Raw genomic sequence first — 17,377 nt, forward strand, 5'->3', positions numbered from 1 at the left:
ATACTTGTGTTTGCACGAGACATGAAACTGCTCTGGCTGCAGAAAAGGAGAAGCACGCCACGACTCTAGGCAAGCAAGAAGGGAATAAGGCGGAAAACAAACTCCCAACTTCACGCTCTGTATGCCGCTTCTGCAGAAAAGGTCAGTTATTCAGGTGCTCCGGGGAAGAAGCAAATAGCACCCAACACTCATAAATCAGGCTGGGGAGAGCCTGATCAGGAGCCTGTACTATGGCAGGCAGGACTACACGCAGTCCACAGTGGAAGAGACGCCAGTTGATGCTTTTGTTTGTCCTGTAAGCAAACCCTGGCATAACAGGACCAAGAGCTACAGCTCCTTCCAGACACAGCCTTCCCACATCTGAGCCTGTAGGAGCAGAAAGCTGGGAGGGGCGAGGTGGCAGGGAAAAGAGCCCTGACAGAGCCCTGCATAACCTTTCCATTATGGCCGAGCAATTTTCTATTTGCACTTAAATGTAATAATGTAAATAAACTCCCCGTAACCCTTGCAGGGCTATTTAGGACGTTTGCGAAAACAACCAGCTCCTCTCATCGCGAGCCAAGGGATGCGAACACAACAGGCACTTCTCATCTTGGTCTCTGCACACTTAATGAAAGTGAAGGATTGTATTCCCTGCACACAAAAGCGGAATTGTGTTTCGGGGCTGGGGGTGTGAACTCCGTGCGATTTTCCGGCAGTATAAATAATTGAAAGCTGAGTACGGTTAGGGGAGAGCGGTGAAGCGATGGAGGGGGTGGAATTGTCATGCCTGAACTTTTTGGACTTGGGTGCTTCAGGGAAGAAAGGCCACAGAAAAATCCTGCCAAAGAATTTAATTTTCACACAGATATTCCAGAAAAAAATAAAAAGTCTGATCTTGATCTCTGGTGAAAGAGGAAATGTGCTAATAAAGTGGCATTTGGAGAATTCACTGCCTGTGTGAGAGCAGCCTCAGAGCTGTAGCTTTGGATGGGGCCAGTCCCACAGCCGAACTCCTCTCCTGTGTTTTATTGTTCCAGCAAACAAAACCTGGAACAAGGTTAACAAATAAGTGGGCTCCTCCCAAGGCTGAGCTTTAAATCCTGCTGAGGGAACCTAATGGGCTACGACGAGACCTTCCAACACCAGAATAATGGAGATGGAGGAGGGATGACAAAGGAGGTATATGTTGAGCCTTGACACGCTCCGCTGAAGAAAGATTTTCACCCCAGTTTTGCCATGAATCTGCATAATCCCTTGTATGAGATACTGTCCAGGCACAAAAACAGCAGGCCTGGGCCCAATACCAAAATCTTCCATCATGGTTCAGAATTTTTGACAATTTCAGGCATGTTTTTAGATTTCCATTAGCACCACAACCTTGCAAGGACTCATGTTCCTGTTGCATTTGATTTTTAACATGAAAAGCAACCAACAGCTATGAAAATAGGTCTGAATCCTCCTCAGCTGATGTAAGTCAACTCAGTTCATTTGGGAGAACTTGTCGCTTTTCCTCTCTGTGGCTGTATCCAGAAGAGCCCTTCCCACATTGCGGGGTCCCCACCGTCCTCACAGCCTCCAGGTCAGCAATAGGCGTGGGATGTAGGTACTGATAAAAAGAACAACTTACATAAACCAAACCTCTAGAAAGCAAGGGAATAATTCACAGCAAATAACTCTTTTGACCAATTTCACTGCTTTCTGTGCTTGCTACAGGTCCGTAAGTGGAGTTGGATATTCTTCAAGGATCTTCAAGGATCTTTGCAGATAACAAGCTTGTTTAGTTCAGATGGTGGATGCAGAGTATCTGATACTAGAATATAAGCTAACTTTCCTGTTCCCCAGCAGAGTGGCTTTAATCCTTTATAAACCAGGTTCCTACTCCAGACAATGCGAATTTGTCCACTGAGAAATCTGCTATCCATTACAGTTCTGCAGCACTCCCTTGAGATTCTTGGGTTGGACAAACCCACCCAAGTTAAACTCTTTCTAGATAATTCATAAAAAAATGCATGCACACAAAAAGCAGGTAAAGCAATTTGTTTATAGCTTCCAAATAATATCCACAGAGACTTTTTCAGTCTAAAAATACTATCCCATGAATACGTGAACATCTGGTATCACTTTACAGCCATCAGATCTGAACCGGAGAGAGAAGCTGCACCAGGAACTGGCATCACAGCTGAACCTTCCCAAATCTTCCCCAAAGCTTATGCAGCTTTGGGCCAAGAGCCTTCAAGTGCAGGCTTCTCTCTCATACTCATAAAGTCCATACACCTTCCAAAAACCACACCCCATTGGGCCCTTTATAAGCAGTGAGAGTTCATCGCCGCTGAGCTCTGCAACTCATTTCATTTCTAAGATTTCCCCAACTGTACCTGTAACTCTGTAGCCGGGGGAAGCTCCAGTCCGCTTGCTTGGGGCTCCTAACTGCGACACTTCCCACAGCTGCTATTTTGGAGATCGGGGCTCCCAGGGGAACTCTGCTTTATGAGCTCTCACTCTCCACCTGAAATTTGAGCCACTTTTCCACTCCACACCCTGGTGTACCTTCCCCTCCGAACCCCCTAAGGCCTTCCTCCATGAAGCGGAGCTGGCAGTCATCGCCATCCCAGCACGATCACACACCTTGGGGATGGACTTCACACTCTCCCCTGGCTGATGAGATTTACAGGGCACTGCATGTGCAATCCAAGACTCATGAAATCGTGCAGATCAAAACCCAAACCCTAGCATTGTGAGAGGCAGCAACTTCCAAAGCGTTGTCCACCATGGATCACACACCGTCCAAGAGCTGCACTCTGCAGCTGCACAGTGCTCCAGGGAAGCAGCAGACTGAAAACCCACAGTTCCCTTGGCCCCAGGGGCACAGGCTCCTCTTGACAAGTAAAGTTTACCTGCTGGCCAAAAGCACACAGTTGAACAATTCTGATTTATTCCAGCAGGAATCAAGAATGTCTGTGTGCATTCACATGCACACTCTCCCTAGAGTGATGATCGAAGATGCTTTCTAAGAAGGTGGAGGAATAGCAGTAGGAGACCATGTATAGTTAAAAGGACACAGTAAAGAAGTCAAGAACCTCTTTGTGATGCTCCCAATATTTCTAAATAAAAAAAAACCAAATCAAAAAAACCCCCACAACCACAACAAATGCCTACACATTTATCTAACTACATATAGAGCCCTTAGCTTAATTACGCTTTGTTTTACTTCTAGGATCAGGAGCATGCCTAAAGAAGAGCTATAAACTGAATGCTAACAAAGATCTACCAGTGTTGAACTTCTGCTCAGAGGCTGCAAAAGGCAGGAAATCAGCAGAGACAGCAAATTCCTTTCAGCAATCAGAACAGATTACTAATTGCACAGCCCCTCTGGAGCAGCTCAGGTTGTCGCTGCACAGCACATGAGGAGATCACAAGGATGGAGGGAAAAACTCATCTTTGGAGCAGCCTGCCACTTGATGTCATGCTCCTGTAAGACCTTAGAAGTGAATTAGTATTTAAACTGGGTCAGGTAAAGCAAAAGCTTCTTGATGGTGTGATGAAATGTTTCAATACTACTGATTCCACACACAGGATATCAACACTGGGGAAATAAGGACTTGTCAACATCCAGGAGAATATCAGCATTGTATGGAACAATGCCCTTGTGGTGCAATGACCTCAAACAGCATCCATCACAGTCACTGATGCCATGGCAGGGTCCAGAACCCTGGTCTTGTGCTGCAAGGCAATGGAGGAGGACATAACCCTCAGAGATGCAGCTTCCAGAGATGCCCGTCCCACAGTGGGGTCAGGGCAACCACCCAACCAGAGCTCTAAAACCTCACTGCTACATTGTCCAGAATGTGTAAGACTCCTGTGGGTGCTCCTGGAATTGCAAAACCTTTTCTGCACAGTGAGAGGTTACGGTGGCACCGTTGGAAGACTCACCTCTGACCCACAGAAGCCCCCAGAGAAAATAAAAACCTTAATCCTTTGATAGCAAAATCCATTCCCCATCGTTACAGAGGAGCATCTGTATTGAATCCTCAGACCACTGAGACGGGGTAGTGTGGGTATCACCTCTGTTCTTGCCTTACTGCCATCACGCCCTAAGGAGCTGGCTAAGCCACCACCTCACTTTTTAAGCTCGCCTGTGTCCTGGCCAGACCTGCACATGGGGCAGGCTGGGGAGTATATTAAATTGGCACTGAGCAGCAAATATCACCCCATAGCCACCATGCAGAAGATTCCCACGCTGCAGAGGACGTGCAATATTCAAGTGTCAGCTTTATGCCTCAACAGCACTCAAACGCAGAAGTACGAAGGGGAGGGTTCCCATAGGCTGGGTTGCTTTCTCAACTGCAGGTTATTTGCCGTGTTCATTGAATGCGGCCTCTATTGTAGCTTGGCAGACACTTTGCCGTTTCCCCATCATGGCCCTCACCTTTGTCTGACGTGTAAAGTCTCTTTAGAAACAAATACTGGAAACTGAACAGATTGTTTTGCCAAGCAAACATTTAAATAATGATGGAAATGAGAACTATAAACAATTCCATTTATTCATTGAAGACAAAGATACTGCCCCAAGCCAGCTGGTATCCTAAGGCACTGACTGAGGGCTAGAAGGACAAATAGTATTTAAATAGCCTCTAAATCAGCTAAGACAACTATTCCCAGCTCAATAACCATATCAGCTATTCATTTTTTTTCCAGGGGCATCTCAATTACCCCAGCAAGCCCTGTTACTGGCAAGCTTGCCGCAGGGCTATTTTTCTGAGGGCAGGCACTGGGGGGGTCTCTGCTACCAAGAGCCAAGTCTTGCAAGCGTGGCTGCACCAGGAGCTCCAGCACAGCTGCTGAAACATGGGAGGCACGGTCAGCCCTCACAGCTGGCAGCTCAGGGCTCCTCCTGGAAATCTGGTTTTCTGCATCACCTGCAAACCTCGCCACTGCCGGCCTCTCCACACACTGTCTGCGATAGTGGCAGCAGACAACTAGCCCGTGTTTACTCAGAAGAAAGGACGTGCCATTTCTCCTCAAGGAGCCGGGGCTGACCTTTGGGAACAGACATGTTGCCAGAGCCACGTTCAGATTTCCTCTGAATTTTCCCAGGCTTGTTTCACTTTCAATCCTGCTCTTAAGGAAGCTGTTTTCAAACCAAACCCTACATCCCAACTGCTGGAGTAACTCCATCCCCACAGTCCCGTGACTATCAGGGACAGCCCTGAAGCCAAACCCTGGGTCTGAACCTCACAGGTCAGGTATGGAGCCAGGCCTCTGGTCTGGAGGAGGATTTCACAGCAGCTTCAATGTCTACAGCAGGGCCAGGATGCTGAGGCCCAGCATCCCACACCGAGGCAATGGGAGCAGAAGAAATTTGATCCTTGCAACCCAGACCAGCCTGGCCAAGGCCAGCACAGCCCAGAACAGAGGGAGGCACATGCTTTGACTGCAGAGCCCAGATCCCCTGCTGTCAACACAGCCTAGCGGGAGCAATGCCAGTAAGTAAAGTCTTCCCTTTCTCCCCCTTGGCCTTACGTTTCACTGTGCACTCGCATCACAGCTTAATGCAACAACCCTCTGCCATGCTGTTCCTCCCCACCTCCTTCCCTGCCCTATTCGACCCCACCTTCTCCTCCAGCTCTCCTGCTTGTTTCTGTACGCACCCTCAGATGCACACACATAGCCCAACAGAAACACTCCCTGAGCTTGTCAGAGGCTGGGAATCTTTTTAACGCAAACCTCCCACGCTGCGAGAGAGGCAAGCTGCATCACGCGCAGAGCCACATCAGCAGCCGTTCTTCCCTTCCCACAGTGCCAGGAGCTACGCGCAGGGTGGCACCTACGGAAGAGAGCATCACGCATTGCAGAGTGACCCTGCTGCTGTGGATGGCTGAGAAGACCAGGCGGTGACTCCACTCATCCTGCTAAAAAGGCCTGGTAGGTTGAGGGTTAGGAGTTATCATTTGCAAATGTGGGAGCATGCTTGCCCCATTGCATTCTTACCTATACTCTTCACTACTGATAAATTTAGCACATGCTTGAGCTTGTTGATTCACTGCTCCTGCAGAGCTAAAAGCATGAATGTTACAACATGAAATATCATAAGTTCTACAAGAACAGTCATTACTGAGTTAGACTGCATTGGACCACCAGATTTAGGACTCTAGCTCTCCACTTGGGCGATTAACCTAAATTAACTAATGGAGTGAATATACACAATTCCATCAGAATTACATCAGGCACCTATCCTGCAAGTACCCTGCTGCAATTCCCCCTTTGCTCTGCCCCAGAAAGCCTGCACCCCACTGCCACAAGGTCCTGATTCAAATCATAGTGACCTGGTGGAATACAGGGTGCTCAGGCACATGGTACAGTTACAACCACCTAACTGGAAATGAGAGTGGACGTTACAATATTTGATACAGCTTGGGGTAACAGAGAAAGGGATGTTTGTACAGAAGAGCACGTAACGGAAGAACAATCAATAGCAGCAGCATTCAGATGAACTCCAGTCTGAGTAAGAAAAGCAGTGATACAAACTGCAATTACTGGTTTTTGTAGTACCATTTTTGTTTAATGTCCTCTTCAATGCTCAGTTACTCCATTATAGCACTATAAACAATCAGGACGACCCTAGCAATAACAAATGAAGCTCTTGATGTTTTATCATCAGTCTGAAAACAACTTACATCTCTTTCCGCTCCCTAATAAAATTCTTGATATTCTTTATTTTTTTTAATGTTCTAATTGGCTGCTAGTGAGTTCCTCTTTCTGCACCACTTTGAAGAAAACCTGCTTAGATCAGCAGACCACATCAGGCAGATAATTTTTTGCTAACTGATACACAAAGTGAATGCTCGAACAGAGCCTTGTTTATTTGCCTTTTCAAAATTGTGACATTTCAGATGTCTCCTTGCAGCCAAAACATCTGTGTGGGTCATTGTGTGGAGAGACGGCGATCTGCCTACCTAACATTCCTGCCACAGCTCCAGCGGGCATGTTGTTTGCCTCTCGTGCAGCCAGAAACACAACGTGGGATTATGGCACGCCGCTAAAGCCAGCTGCTGTGTTTTGCCTTGGAGAAAGCTGTATTTTGCTACTGTGAGAAAGGATCTTCCCCCACCTCCACACACAGAGACCCAGCCATCCTCATGGGAGCGACGGAGAGGCCAGTATCTGAACATAGGGTTTGGTCCCTCTGCTGAGACTCTGGCCCTGTTCATACTCTGACTCCAGGTACCAAGTAACACAGGCATGAAATCAGACCAGAACATCTGGAGTCACTGGATAAAAATGCAGAAGATGAGCTGCTGGTGATTCAAGCTAAGACACCAGGCACTGAAGCTTGGTCACATTTTGCCTGCTCACTTTGCTGGGGAGAGGGTTTCTCAGCAGCAAGGGGCAGCACCCAACTGGGGTCATAACATCTATGAAAAGCCCAAGGTGGTATTGAGCAACTGGAAGGGTGATATGGGGAGTGGGGAAAAAGCCACGCTTCATACTTGCCAGCTGCAAACTTTGTTGTTGCTTTCCAGCCCAGCATGGCCACTGGGAAGGTAAGCTGGCTGCATCTCCACAGTTCTCCACCTTGTGCTTTGGGTAATTATTTATGCCCATACTCAAATGCAAATCCCCATCCTGCTAACAGCCTCCAAAAGCACTTTCCAGCAAGAAAAATGTGGGCCTGACACCTGTAGATGTCTTTTACCGCAGAGTGCAAACACCAGGAGTTATCCCTGCTATCCCAATAAAACATTGTTCTTTCTCAGCTCCTCTGGGGACAACAGGAGCATTGCTGAACTACCAGCTCAGGACAGGATTCTGCTATCACCACCAGCAAATCCATCAGCGATGATGGGAGACCTCAGACAGCATCCAGGGAACGTACCTCAGTGAGCCACCAGCCTGTCGTGAGGGTCAGCACTACCTACAGGCGATGTTAACATCGCTCTCCCAGTGATGCATACCTCACAGTCCCCTGTTCTGCACGGCGGGCAAGTGTACAAGAAAGCAGCACTTAAAATATTACATTCGGAGGTGGCTTTGACCCCATGTGGTGCTCAGGTGCAAATGCCTCCCCAGGGTGAAAGACAACAGGTAATTGGACTTGACAAGCAATTTATCATAATGCTTTCATCTATGCAGAGTTAATTCAATACTTTCAATCCTATTTACTGAAACATTGGCACCCACATGTATTTTGCTGCCATCATTTGACCCATGCTCAGCAGCAGATGTGACTTGGTTGCACAATTAAATGATGCAGCAACGCCCCGATTTAATTTAAGCCCGTATTTATAGATCTCTAGCCCTCACTGAAGCAGGACAGCGCTGACACTTGGCTTGTTGCATTGGGTTCTATTTGCTGTACTTCTCACACCTTCATGGGGCAAGCTCCAGCTTCCAAAGCCCATAGTATGTCCAGTCTCACTGCCCTATTACTCATCTGGAAAACAACCTGACTCCCAATTCAAGCATATGTGCTGCTGAAATAGCACAACCAAACACTTTTTGGAATTGAATCCTTGGGACAGAGCAGCCTCTTACTGCCTGCAGTGTCTAAGAGGATTTGCTATGAAGTGTTTCAAAAAACCCAGTATCTAGTAATGCAAGGGTTCTCAAAACCTCTGAGCCACTTCCCACAGAGACAGCCATTTGGGGAAAGGTGGGCTCTTTTTTAAAGAAACATGAAATTGCAGTAGTGAAATTAATTATCTGTATTCCTCCCTCCTCACCCCTGGGCAGCCCCCCAGGTTTCCCCATGGGTCCTATCCAGTGTCACTGTCAACACCAGGCATTGCAACCTTGATTAAGTCATTACAAGTCAGCCCTTGTTCCTCCACTTCCAGTCAACAGCAAATGAGACATGTGCAGGCTTAGGAAGCCCTGAAGTGCAGCTCTGTTGTGGACACAGTGGGACGAGTGGAGCTGGCAGAGACCTGCAGACTCCAGCTGTTTCGGACACGAGTGGTGCCTGTGAATCGGCTGAGCATTACTCACTGAGCATTTGCTTGATTTTCTACTGGAAGGGCCTCATGGAGATAAGCAGTGACATTACCGAAGTAGATTGATTATGCTAAGGCCACATTACCATGCACAGTATCAGGTTGCGAAATCCAGGTCCAACCAGTGCTAGGTTAGAAGTTCAAGCTTCCACCAAAACTCTGGAAAGCACAGGTCATCCCCTTATCTGGAGCAAATCTGCTGTTGAGCAAGAATCACTGCACATCAAGCCACAGGTTTCCCAAAACGCAAGGGTTTCCCAAAGCGCCCTGACCTTTCATTTGCTTTTCCAATTCCCTTTGCAGGCTTCATTAGAGTTGTAAATACAAGTTGCAATTCAAGACCCGAAGCACATTTCCCTTGCTTCACCTAGGAGATGCTCAGGCAGTATCAAAAGCCCAGAAAAAATAATAGAAGGGGGGGGGGGGAATCACTTATTACCTCTGGGAGTCTAAAAGCACCTTACAGCACCTGAGCACATAGGGCCTTTTCCACATCTTACAGCTGGGAAACTGAGGCACAGATCGCCACAGTGGCATGCTTACAGAGACACTACAAGACTGTAGAAACCCCAGGTGAAGACCTCAGTTTCAGTAACTGTGCGCCTCATGCTGCAAGAGCTAAAGAGGCTATTGCAGAGGGCTGTCACTGCTCACGCAGTGGTGGCCCTGACAGAGATTCCTGGGAGGGAAAAGGGTTAAGGAAGGGAATTTTGTTACTTTCTTGTCGTATTTTCTCGTGGGGGGAGAAGCGTTGTGCAAGCGAGAGTTTTCCACTGGCGCTAGGCCCCCTTGCACTTATCAATGGGACCTTTCAGGACTCACTCCCTGATTGAGACATCATTTCCTGTCCAACACACTAACCCCATTGATAACTCCACGCTTGATGGGAACTTTTCAAACCTACCAGGAAAGGCCAGGAGACCCAGAAGAACATATACATGAAAACAGAACTGGGGTGAAAAGAAAAAGAAGAGAGAGAAAGAAACAGTTTTGGCCACAATCCGCATGCTGACAACAAATGTTTGTGATTACAAAGCTGTGCATCTTTAGTAGGTACATCAGACACAGAGAAGACATTAACATACTCTTCACAGCAGTGGGACTGGCAGGCCTGGCACTTCAGCCCAGTAAGAAGTGGAGAGGGGCAGAGGAGGAAGCGTAAGAACATCCCTCTTTTCCAGCCACACAGCAAACACAGAAATCAGGACCAGCCATAGAAATGGTCCCATTTTCTACCAGAAAATCCAGGAGGCCATAACCGATATAGCTTGCAAAACAGGCTAGAGACTTCAGGTGTCCAAGTACCAGAAATGACACATAAAGGGGAGCAACGATGAAACTAGGACTCTTCAAGGTATCTCAGATCAGGTACCCAAGGGAGGAACCCTTTTCTTCCTAATTTATCACAGCAAAAAGGCTCAGTGTTACTTCCCAGGACACAGCCCAGCCAGCTGTGTACATCCTTAACACTGGCTGTGAGGACTCACTTGATATTCTAACCACAGCCCAGCTCCAAACACAAGCTCCAGCCCAAAACTGACACTTCCCCCAAAGTTATGGAGTCTGTCAAACCACAGCTTTTGTTTTCACCCCAGGCAGTTACAGTTTTGCTGCCTACAAAGGCACAATGATACGAAGGTATCAATGAATCTGGATTATTGCTAAATAGGACACCAGCCAGAAAGCTCTCCCTACCTGTGCAGGTGCCTGGGAGCAGAAATTAAGTAGCTGATGCCCACAGCGAAACTTTGTAATTTGGACTTTTCCTATTTCCTGGCTTCAGACTTCGGTCACCAGCTATCTAGCAAAAAAGCTTTCAATGAAATCTAAATATACAGGCACAGAATACAGCAAAGGAGCTGTATAAAACAGCAAGAACCAGGACACCAGCTGGCTGGGTAGATGGTTAGGAGGAGGGTCTGGAAGGTTTTCAGTACCATCTCCATTACTGAACTGCTGTGGGAGTGTGCAAAAGCTCTGTTGTTTTCAGCGACTTGTGTAAGTAGTTTCTGGGGGCCCAAAATGTAGCGCTCTTTCTGTTCTAAGTGTATCTGAAGTATTTAAAATTAGATCCCCTCTTCAATAGGAACCATTCATGAAAATGTCAACTTTAAATGTCTTTACAGTGCAAGTTACTCACTGTGAGCATACCACCCACTTATCTTATACCCTACAAGGACAGAGTCTGAAAAGTTTCAAATCATGACATGTAACAGACCAAACAAGCACAAAGCCTTATTTAAAAGCACTATTAACCCAGCTGGAAACATGACTAGAAGTGTGAGTAGAAATAATATTTTATGTTAGACAAGACAGACTTACCTGCAGGTCAAAGAACTTGCTGTATCTCCGGTAGATGATCTGGGAAGTCAGGTCAGACCATGTTACATTGATAATATAGACCTGTTTTCAGGGAAAAGAAAACACAAGTCAGTGTGGGCCATGAAGCACAGAATACGTCTAAAGGCTGAACAGTTAGCATAGGTTAATTCCACATCTCATTAGCTGCTCCTGCTCACAATGAGGAATATAGCCCTGGGTGCAGGACTAGCCTAAATTAAAGCCACTGCCCCATTGCAGCCTTTAGTAGAGGTCTCAGGAGAGCACCCAGTGTTCTCCCACCCATCCCCATCAACAGCTCCCAGTGATTTTGCTCTCCCTGGGATTAAAGCTTTAATTGAGCGATGGCACATTTTCTGGTCCGTAGCAGCAACACCCTGACGTCTACCTCTGCCTATCTGGAGGGTCCCAGGGCCTGTTGCAGGCATGGCTCGGAGAGCTATTCCACCCCTGAAGCAACAGCCCGTCATGGGCTGCTGATCTCCCACCCAATGCTCTGGGTTTTCCTCGTATATGCAGATGTGACCGTGGTCCTTCACAGGCAAGACATGGCCCTAGTTCAACAAGGAAATTCAAAGGGAACTCAGGTCCAGGGGGGTTGTGAGATTACAGCCGTGCAACACAGCTGCTTATGCACACCCATACACGCACAACAACAGCTCAAGCCCACAGCACACAGCTCTTGCTGAGTCACGTCGTACCACTCAGCACCTTTGGCACCTATCGGACTGATTCAAAGGTGATATAAAGCAGGTCAGTGAGAGTGACATTGTTTTCTCACATCAGTGGAAACAGCAACACAAGCCCAGAACAAGCCCAGGATTTCCCTTGTCCAGCCCTAGTCCATCCCCAAAACAATCATCTTACAGAAACACTGTTTTGCCAGAAGCTGTGATAAAAAATGATTCACACGTGCATGCACACACATACACATATATATAAAACACACAAATGTTTCCTTTTGACCCTAGTACCTCCAAAACATTTAAAAAAAAAAAGGGGGGGAGGGGGGAAAATGAGCCAGATTGTGCACTCTCACACACTTGCCTTCAGGCCAAATGCAGGTCCTGCTGCCTTGATGACAGATACACAAGACTTCAGCAAACACAGGATGGAGCCATCAAGGGTGACCATGCAACGCCAATGTAATGGAAATCACAGCTAGGCCAGATCCTGGGTCTTTAAAGCAATTTCCAGGTTTCACATATGGAGTGAGATAAGGATCTGGCAGGGGAAACAGGAAAGCATCCCTCCTCCCTCAGCCCCAGCACTGCAGCAGGAGCTCTCCCTTTTGCCACAGATGCAGAAGTGAAGCTCTCTGTCTCCAGCAATAGGGGATGGATTAGCATTACCCTCTTCTCCATCTTCCCCAGGACACTAGCTCGTCTTCCAAGGTGCTGATGCAGGGTAATTGCTTCTGTGCTTTTAACAATAAAAGGTATTGCATGAAAACCCCTGGAGGGATGTTGAAGAACAGGCTTAAAAATGCTTTTCCAAGGACCACTGAGGGATTTTTCCCTTCTTCTTTCCTGGTAGGAAAGAGGTGTCATCTGATGTGCTGGAAACCATGGAGGTCCTGCAGCCTCACTTTCCTCTCTGCTTGTTACGACCACATTCAGTCCCCAAGGCAGTTTACTCCCCATCTCCTGCAGCCCAGTTTCATGGTATTTGTGAACTGGACATGCCGAGCACAGGCTGTTAAGGAGATCTGGGGCCTTTCATAGAGCACTGAGGGTAAGGACCAAGAGCCTGAATTAGACTCAGTTATTGTATCAAACCTATCTGCTGCTCCCACCAGAGCAGAGACCATCGAGGCTGGCAAAGGAAAGACTGCCCAGGGTGAGAGCACGACTCTCAGCAAACCCTGGTTATTCCTCTGCTGCGTCTCATATTTCTCCTGGAAAACTGAGCCACCAAACCTCTCTCCCACAGTAGCTGTATACATAAGGGTGACACCAGCACTGCCCTGCTTCATGGAGGTGAGATAAGACTGCATAACATGAAGGTTTCAGGTCCCCTTTAAAGATATTACCCACACAGACAAGTCAGAGGAGTCAGAGCCTGGGAAGGAAGCTGCTGTTGCCAATTTTCAGGCCAGCCACACTACACTGAAGAATATTTTTCCATGTGTTTGTTGTGGGAAAAAAAAAAAAAAAAGTTTGTAGCTTCACTCTGAGCTAATTCACAACACAAATATTTCTACTTGTTCTCTATCCGACAGCTACTTTCAGATGGAAAACCCATTCGATTAAAAACAGATCATGACAGATGGGAGCTGACTGGGATCCAAAAGCAACTTCAGATACTGTAATTCTGGCCTCAGGTTCTCACAAAAGGGACAAGACAGGGATAGGAGAAACATATTGTACATGCAAGTAAAGATCATATTTTTTCTTTAATGATGCATATTTTCTCCAGAAGCTAGAAACAAAACGCAAATGCCACAGACATCCAGGCTTTTTGAATTTCATGGCACTTCAGGCTTCCCTATGCTACTCTTCAGAACCCACAAAAACTGTGTACCCCCAAAATTTTTAACAGCCTGCAAGTCTGCTTGATTGAGATCGAGTCCAGACAGGAGTTAATCCTGCCTTAAGAGTCCAGCATTGTTCAGTGGTGCAGTAAGTGGCACAACACCCCCATCACACAAGAGGGGGCAGAGCTGGATGCAAAGGGATATTCTGGGCAAGAGCTTGGATGTGTTTGGTGCAGGGAGGAGGTGTAGGAGCAGGACCACACTGATACAGCCCCAGCTCTGAAATTCAGGCTCTGCAGGAATGAAGCTGCCACCGACTTCAGTCAAGCCAGGATTTTTGCTGCACATTTAAAACAGCAATTAAATCTTTTTGAGCCCTACGTCCCCTCAAGCTCAGCAAGTGATGAATCAGGCTGCACACAGATGCACCGACTTCTGTTTCATTGGAAGACCACAGCAGGAGCAAGAAAAGCCTTTAACGATAACCTGGAGCTCTGTGAAGCAAGAAACGAATGGGCTCAAAAATCTGCTTGGTGGGACGCAGGTGCAAAATCTGAAATGGCTACTGATTTTCCTTGCTTGTTTGCATAAATCACATTGCTTCTTGAAAGCCACCATTTAAAATAATGGGAAATAACTGCTTGAAAAAGATCCGTAAAATGCCAGATTTTAAAAGCAAGGTCTAGAGGTTTGAAAAGCCTTAGATACCACATTTCTCTCCCTCAGAGGTCTGAGTCTGGTGACTATTCGCTTCTGCTGCCTTAGTCAGACCCATAACCTTCTCATGAGCAGCAAACATTACATCAGCTTACCTCGTCGTTTTTTTGCTCAGATCTCAAAACGGGTCGCTATGAAAGCGATCAACGATATCCCAGGGGAGAATTAAGAAAACCAGTCCTGGGGGAGCCTGAGGTCATGCAAACGCAACGGGACAAGGAGGCAGCAGGAAATATCAGATAAATATGGAGAGCCGTCCCACACTCAAGCACCCGGCAGGCCCGGCATTGCTCTCGTGAGCTTCCTGCAGAGCTGAGGGTAGGCTTTCTGTGGCATCCGACAGCTCCCCAAAACTGAGCCACACGAGCCACCACTCCAGCACATGGTCCTGCCCACGGGAGAGTCCCAGGTCCTTGGCATGCTGCTTCTTGATAAGAGAAGATAAAAATCAAAGCATCTTACATGTCTTGGAGCAAGCTCATCCACGTTAAGTACAGTGTTTTTCTACAGTCCCTACATGCACACAACTAAACTTTAATCATGATTGCAAATTACAAATTACTACAATAATTAATTACTTAAGGTAAAAAGATCTGTTTTATGTGTCTGCCATGTTTATGACCTTAAAGGAGTCAAAACGCAGCTACTATTCAAATGCTTCACCTTAAAAATCCTTAACAAAATAAGTCCTTAACAATAAATAATAATTGAAGTACAAATTACAAATGACTCACTGCACAATCACTGGGTGCTCCAGCCACTAAGAATGTTCAATTTTTAATTTCACAAATCCAGTCTTTTTTTAGTCTATGTATTTTAAAATAAATCCTTCTTCAGAGAAACAAGAAGTGCGCCTGTACAAACTGGAGAGTATTAATGAGGAACTGAGCTTGATAAGCAGCTCTTAATATTCATGCTGCATGAAAGAAGGTGCAAGATGTCAGGGGGATTTTATCAGCTGCTAATTATTGTTTAATTCTAGCTCTGGGAAACTTCCATTTTACCCACCAAAGAGCAGAAAATTTATTGCAAAATGAAGTTATTGCTCTCCCTTTACTGCCTACACCAAGCAATGAGGAGAGATGACTTCCTACTACAAAAAGCATTCACTCAAATGTCATTGGGCATGACTTTATCATGTCTTGTTTTCAATGGAAAATATCCAGTTCCAGCTGCCAGGTTATTCTCATGTGACCGATTTTTCAATTGGCTTTTTAGAGGCTAATGTTTTGTTTTCTACAGCCAGATGAGCTGGAGTGGAAGATAAATGCCTGAAATGAGCAGTCTGATGTGACCAAGATAAGAACGTCCACAAATACACTATTGGCAAAGACAAGATTGAAGAACAGAGACTAGAAATATCCTGCACACATAAGAGAGGGTGCTGTTAACCTTTAATAAGTAATTACAGTAAATACCAGCTACTAAGAAAGTTTTATGAATGCAGAAAACAACGCTATGGTGCAATTTGTATGCAGATACCATCACGATAGGCCCTTTTAACCTGGAGAATGTCAGCTTCCTCAATGTCTCATATTAAAGTGTTGGATATTTGTCCTCCAGTGAATCAGGACTGAGTTGGAACAGACACTCCTTTCCCCCTGTATTCAGATGCTATCACTACCTGTAAGCTGGAAACTTTCCACCAGCACAGCTCAGCATGTGAACGCTCCTTGGTCTGCTTCTGTGCAAAGTCAGCCCAACTCCCACAAGCCTTGCAGCAATTCCAGCTGGTTCATTTAGCTGGTGGAGTTTACATTAAAACAGCTCAAACTACAACAGCCCTTCACAAAGTCAACATACATCTGTGCCTTAAATTACCGGAGTACGGGCACTGCACCGACTTACTGTTTGCATAACCATCTTAATGTCAAATATGTTCTGACAAGCACAAATCAGTGCTGGCCCAGACCCAGATTTGGAGTGATAACAGCCTAGAGACAGCAATTTCGGTACCCACGAGGCCAAAGTAGCAAAGCTGCTCGCCTTCCAGAAGCGGTGTAGTTGATTTTAGGTACCTTCTTCCACCCCACAAGACATTGGCACCACTAGCCAGGGTTTCCCCAGGGTAAGGGCCCCCAGGGCCATCAAATTCCTGCCCTATACAAGAGCCAGTGCGGCAGCAGGGAGAGTAAAATGCCCCAGGAATAAGCATTGAGAATGTAAGCCCTCCTCCCGCACACATCACCTGTGCCTTCACTTGGCTTGGATCGCGTTTGACTCTGGATCCAGTGAGCGCAGCGTGGGCTCCTTGCCCAGCTCATCAGCATCCAAAAGGCCCTGAAAAGCACTGTGAGACCTGGGAAATTCCCACAGAGATGAAGTCAGACCCTCAACCCCAAGCCCATGGCGAGTCCACCACCGGTGCCATGCAATGATGTCACCTTTCAGCACGACGGTCTCCGAGGGACCACAACTCAGTCGGGGCAGGGCCAAGGAAGAGCTATTTTCAACCCCAGTCTGGAGCTGTTCTCGCCCCAGGAATTTGAAGACTGAGCTGAGAAACAGAGATGAGGCTCGGAAGAAATATGAAACCCAAGCAGCCCCAAACAGGAAAGCTTCTTGCGGTGTGGTTGCTGCTGTGGCAGGGTGCCTTAGAGCAGTCCCAAGCACGGGGGCTGACGCAGGCTGCATGCAGGTGCGGGACGTCTGGCTTTTTCATGAAGCAGATGTGGTTTCACGGACATCCCTCTACCCGGCTCGCGTTTCCATTACCAACGGGGGAATTGTAACTGAGAAAAAGCCAAAACGACCCACGGGTCTCATGGACAAATGTTGCACGTACCTAAGTTTTGGAAGGAAAGCAGACTTACAGTATGCTGGGAGGGAACAAACTGGACAGCCCCAGTGTTTGCTAGTTCTCATCTGTGAG

At 46.9% G+C, this 17,377-nt stretch overlaps 1 protein-coding gene across 3 annotated transcripts in view; it reads right to left on the bottom strand.

The window, feature by feature from the left end:
• Nucleotides 1-17,377, bottom strand: part of SH3PXD2A (SH3 and PX domains 2A) — a 269,424-nt gene that overhangs the window by 212,513 nt on the left and 39,534 nt on the right. For all 3 annotated transcript variants that reach the window (XM_052798568.1, XM_052798569.1, XM_052798567.1), the window contains exon 2: nucleotides 11,295-11,375. In XM_052798568.1, coding sequence (XP_052654528.1) covers nucleotides 11,295-11,375 — 81 coding nt within the window. The remainder of the gene's footprint in view (nucleotides 1-11,294; nucleotides 11,376-17,377) is intronic.

This window comes from Harpia harpyja, chromosome 10 (assembly GCF_026419915.1).
Source record: "Harpia harpyja isolate bHarHar1 chromosome 10, bHarHar1 primary haplotype, whole genome shotgun sequence".
In the NCBI taxonomy this organism is placed as follows: Eukaryota; Metazoa; Chordata; class Aves; order Accipitriformes; family Accipitridae; genus Harpia; species Harpia harpyja.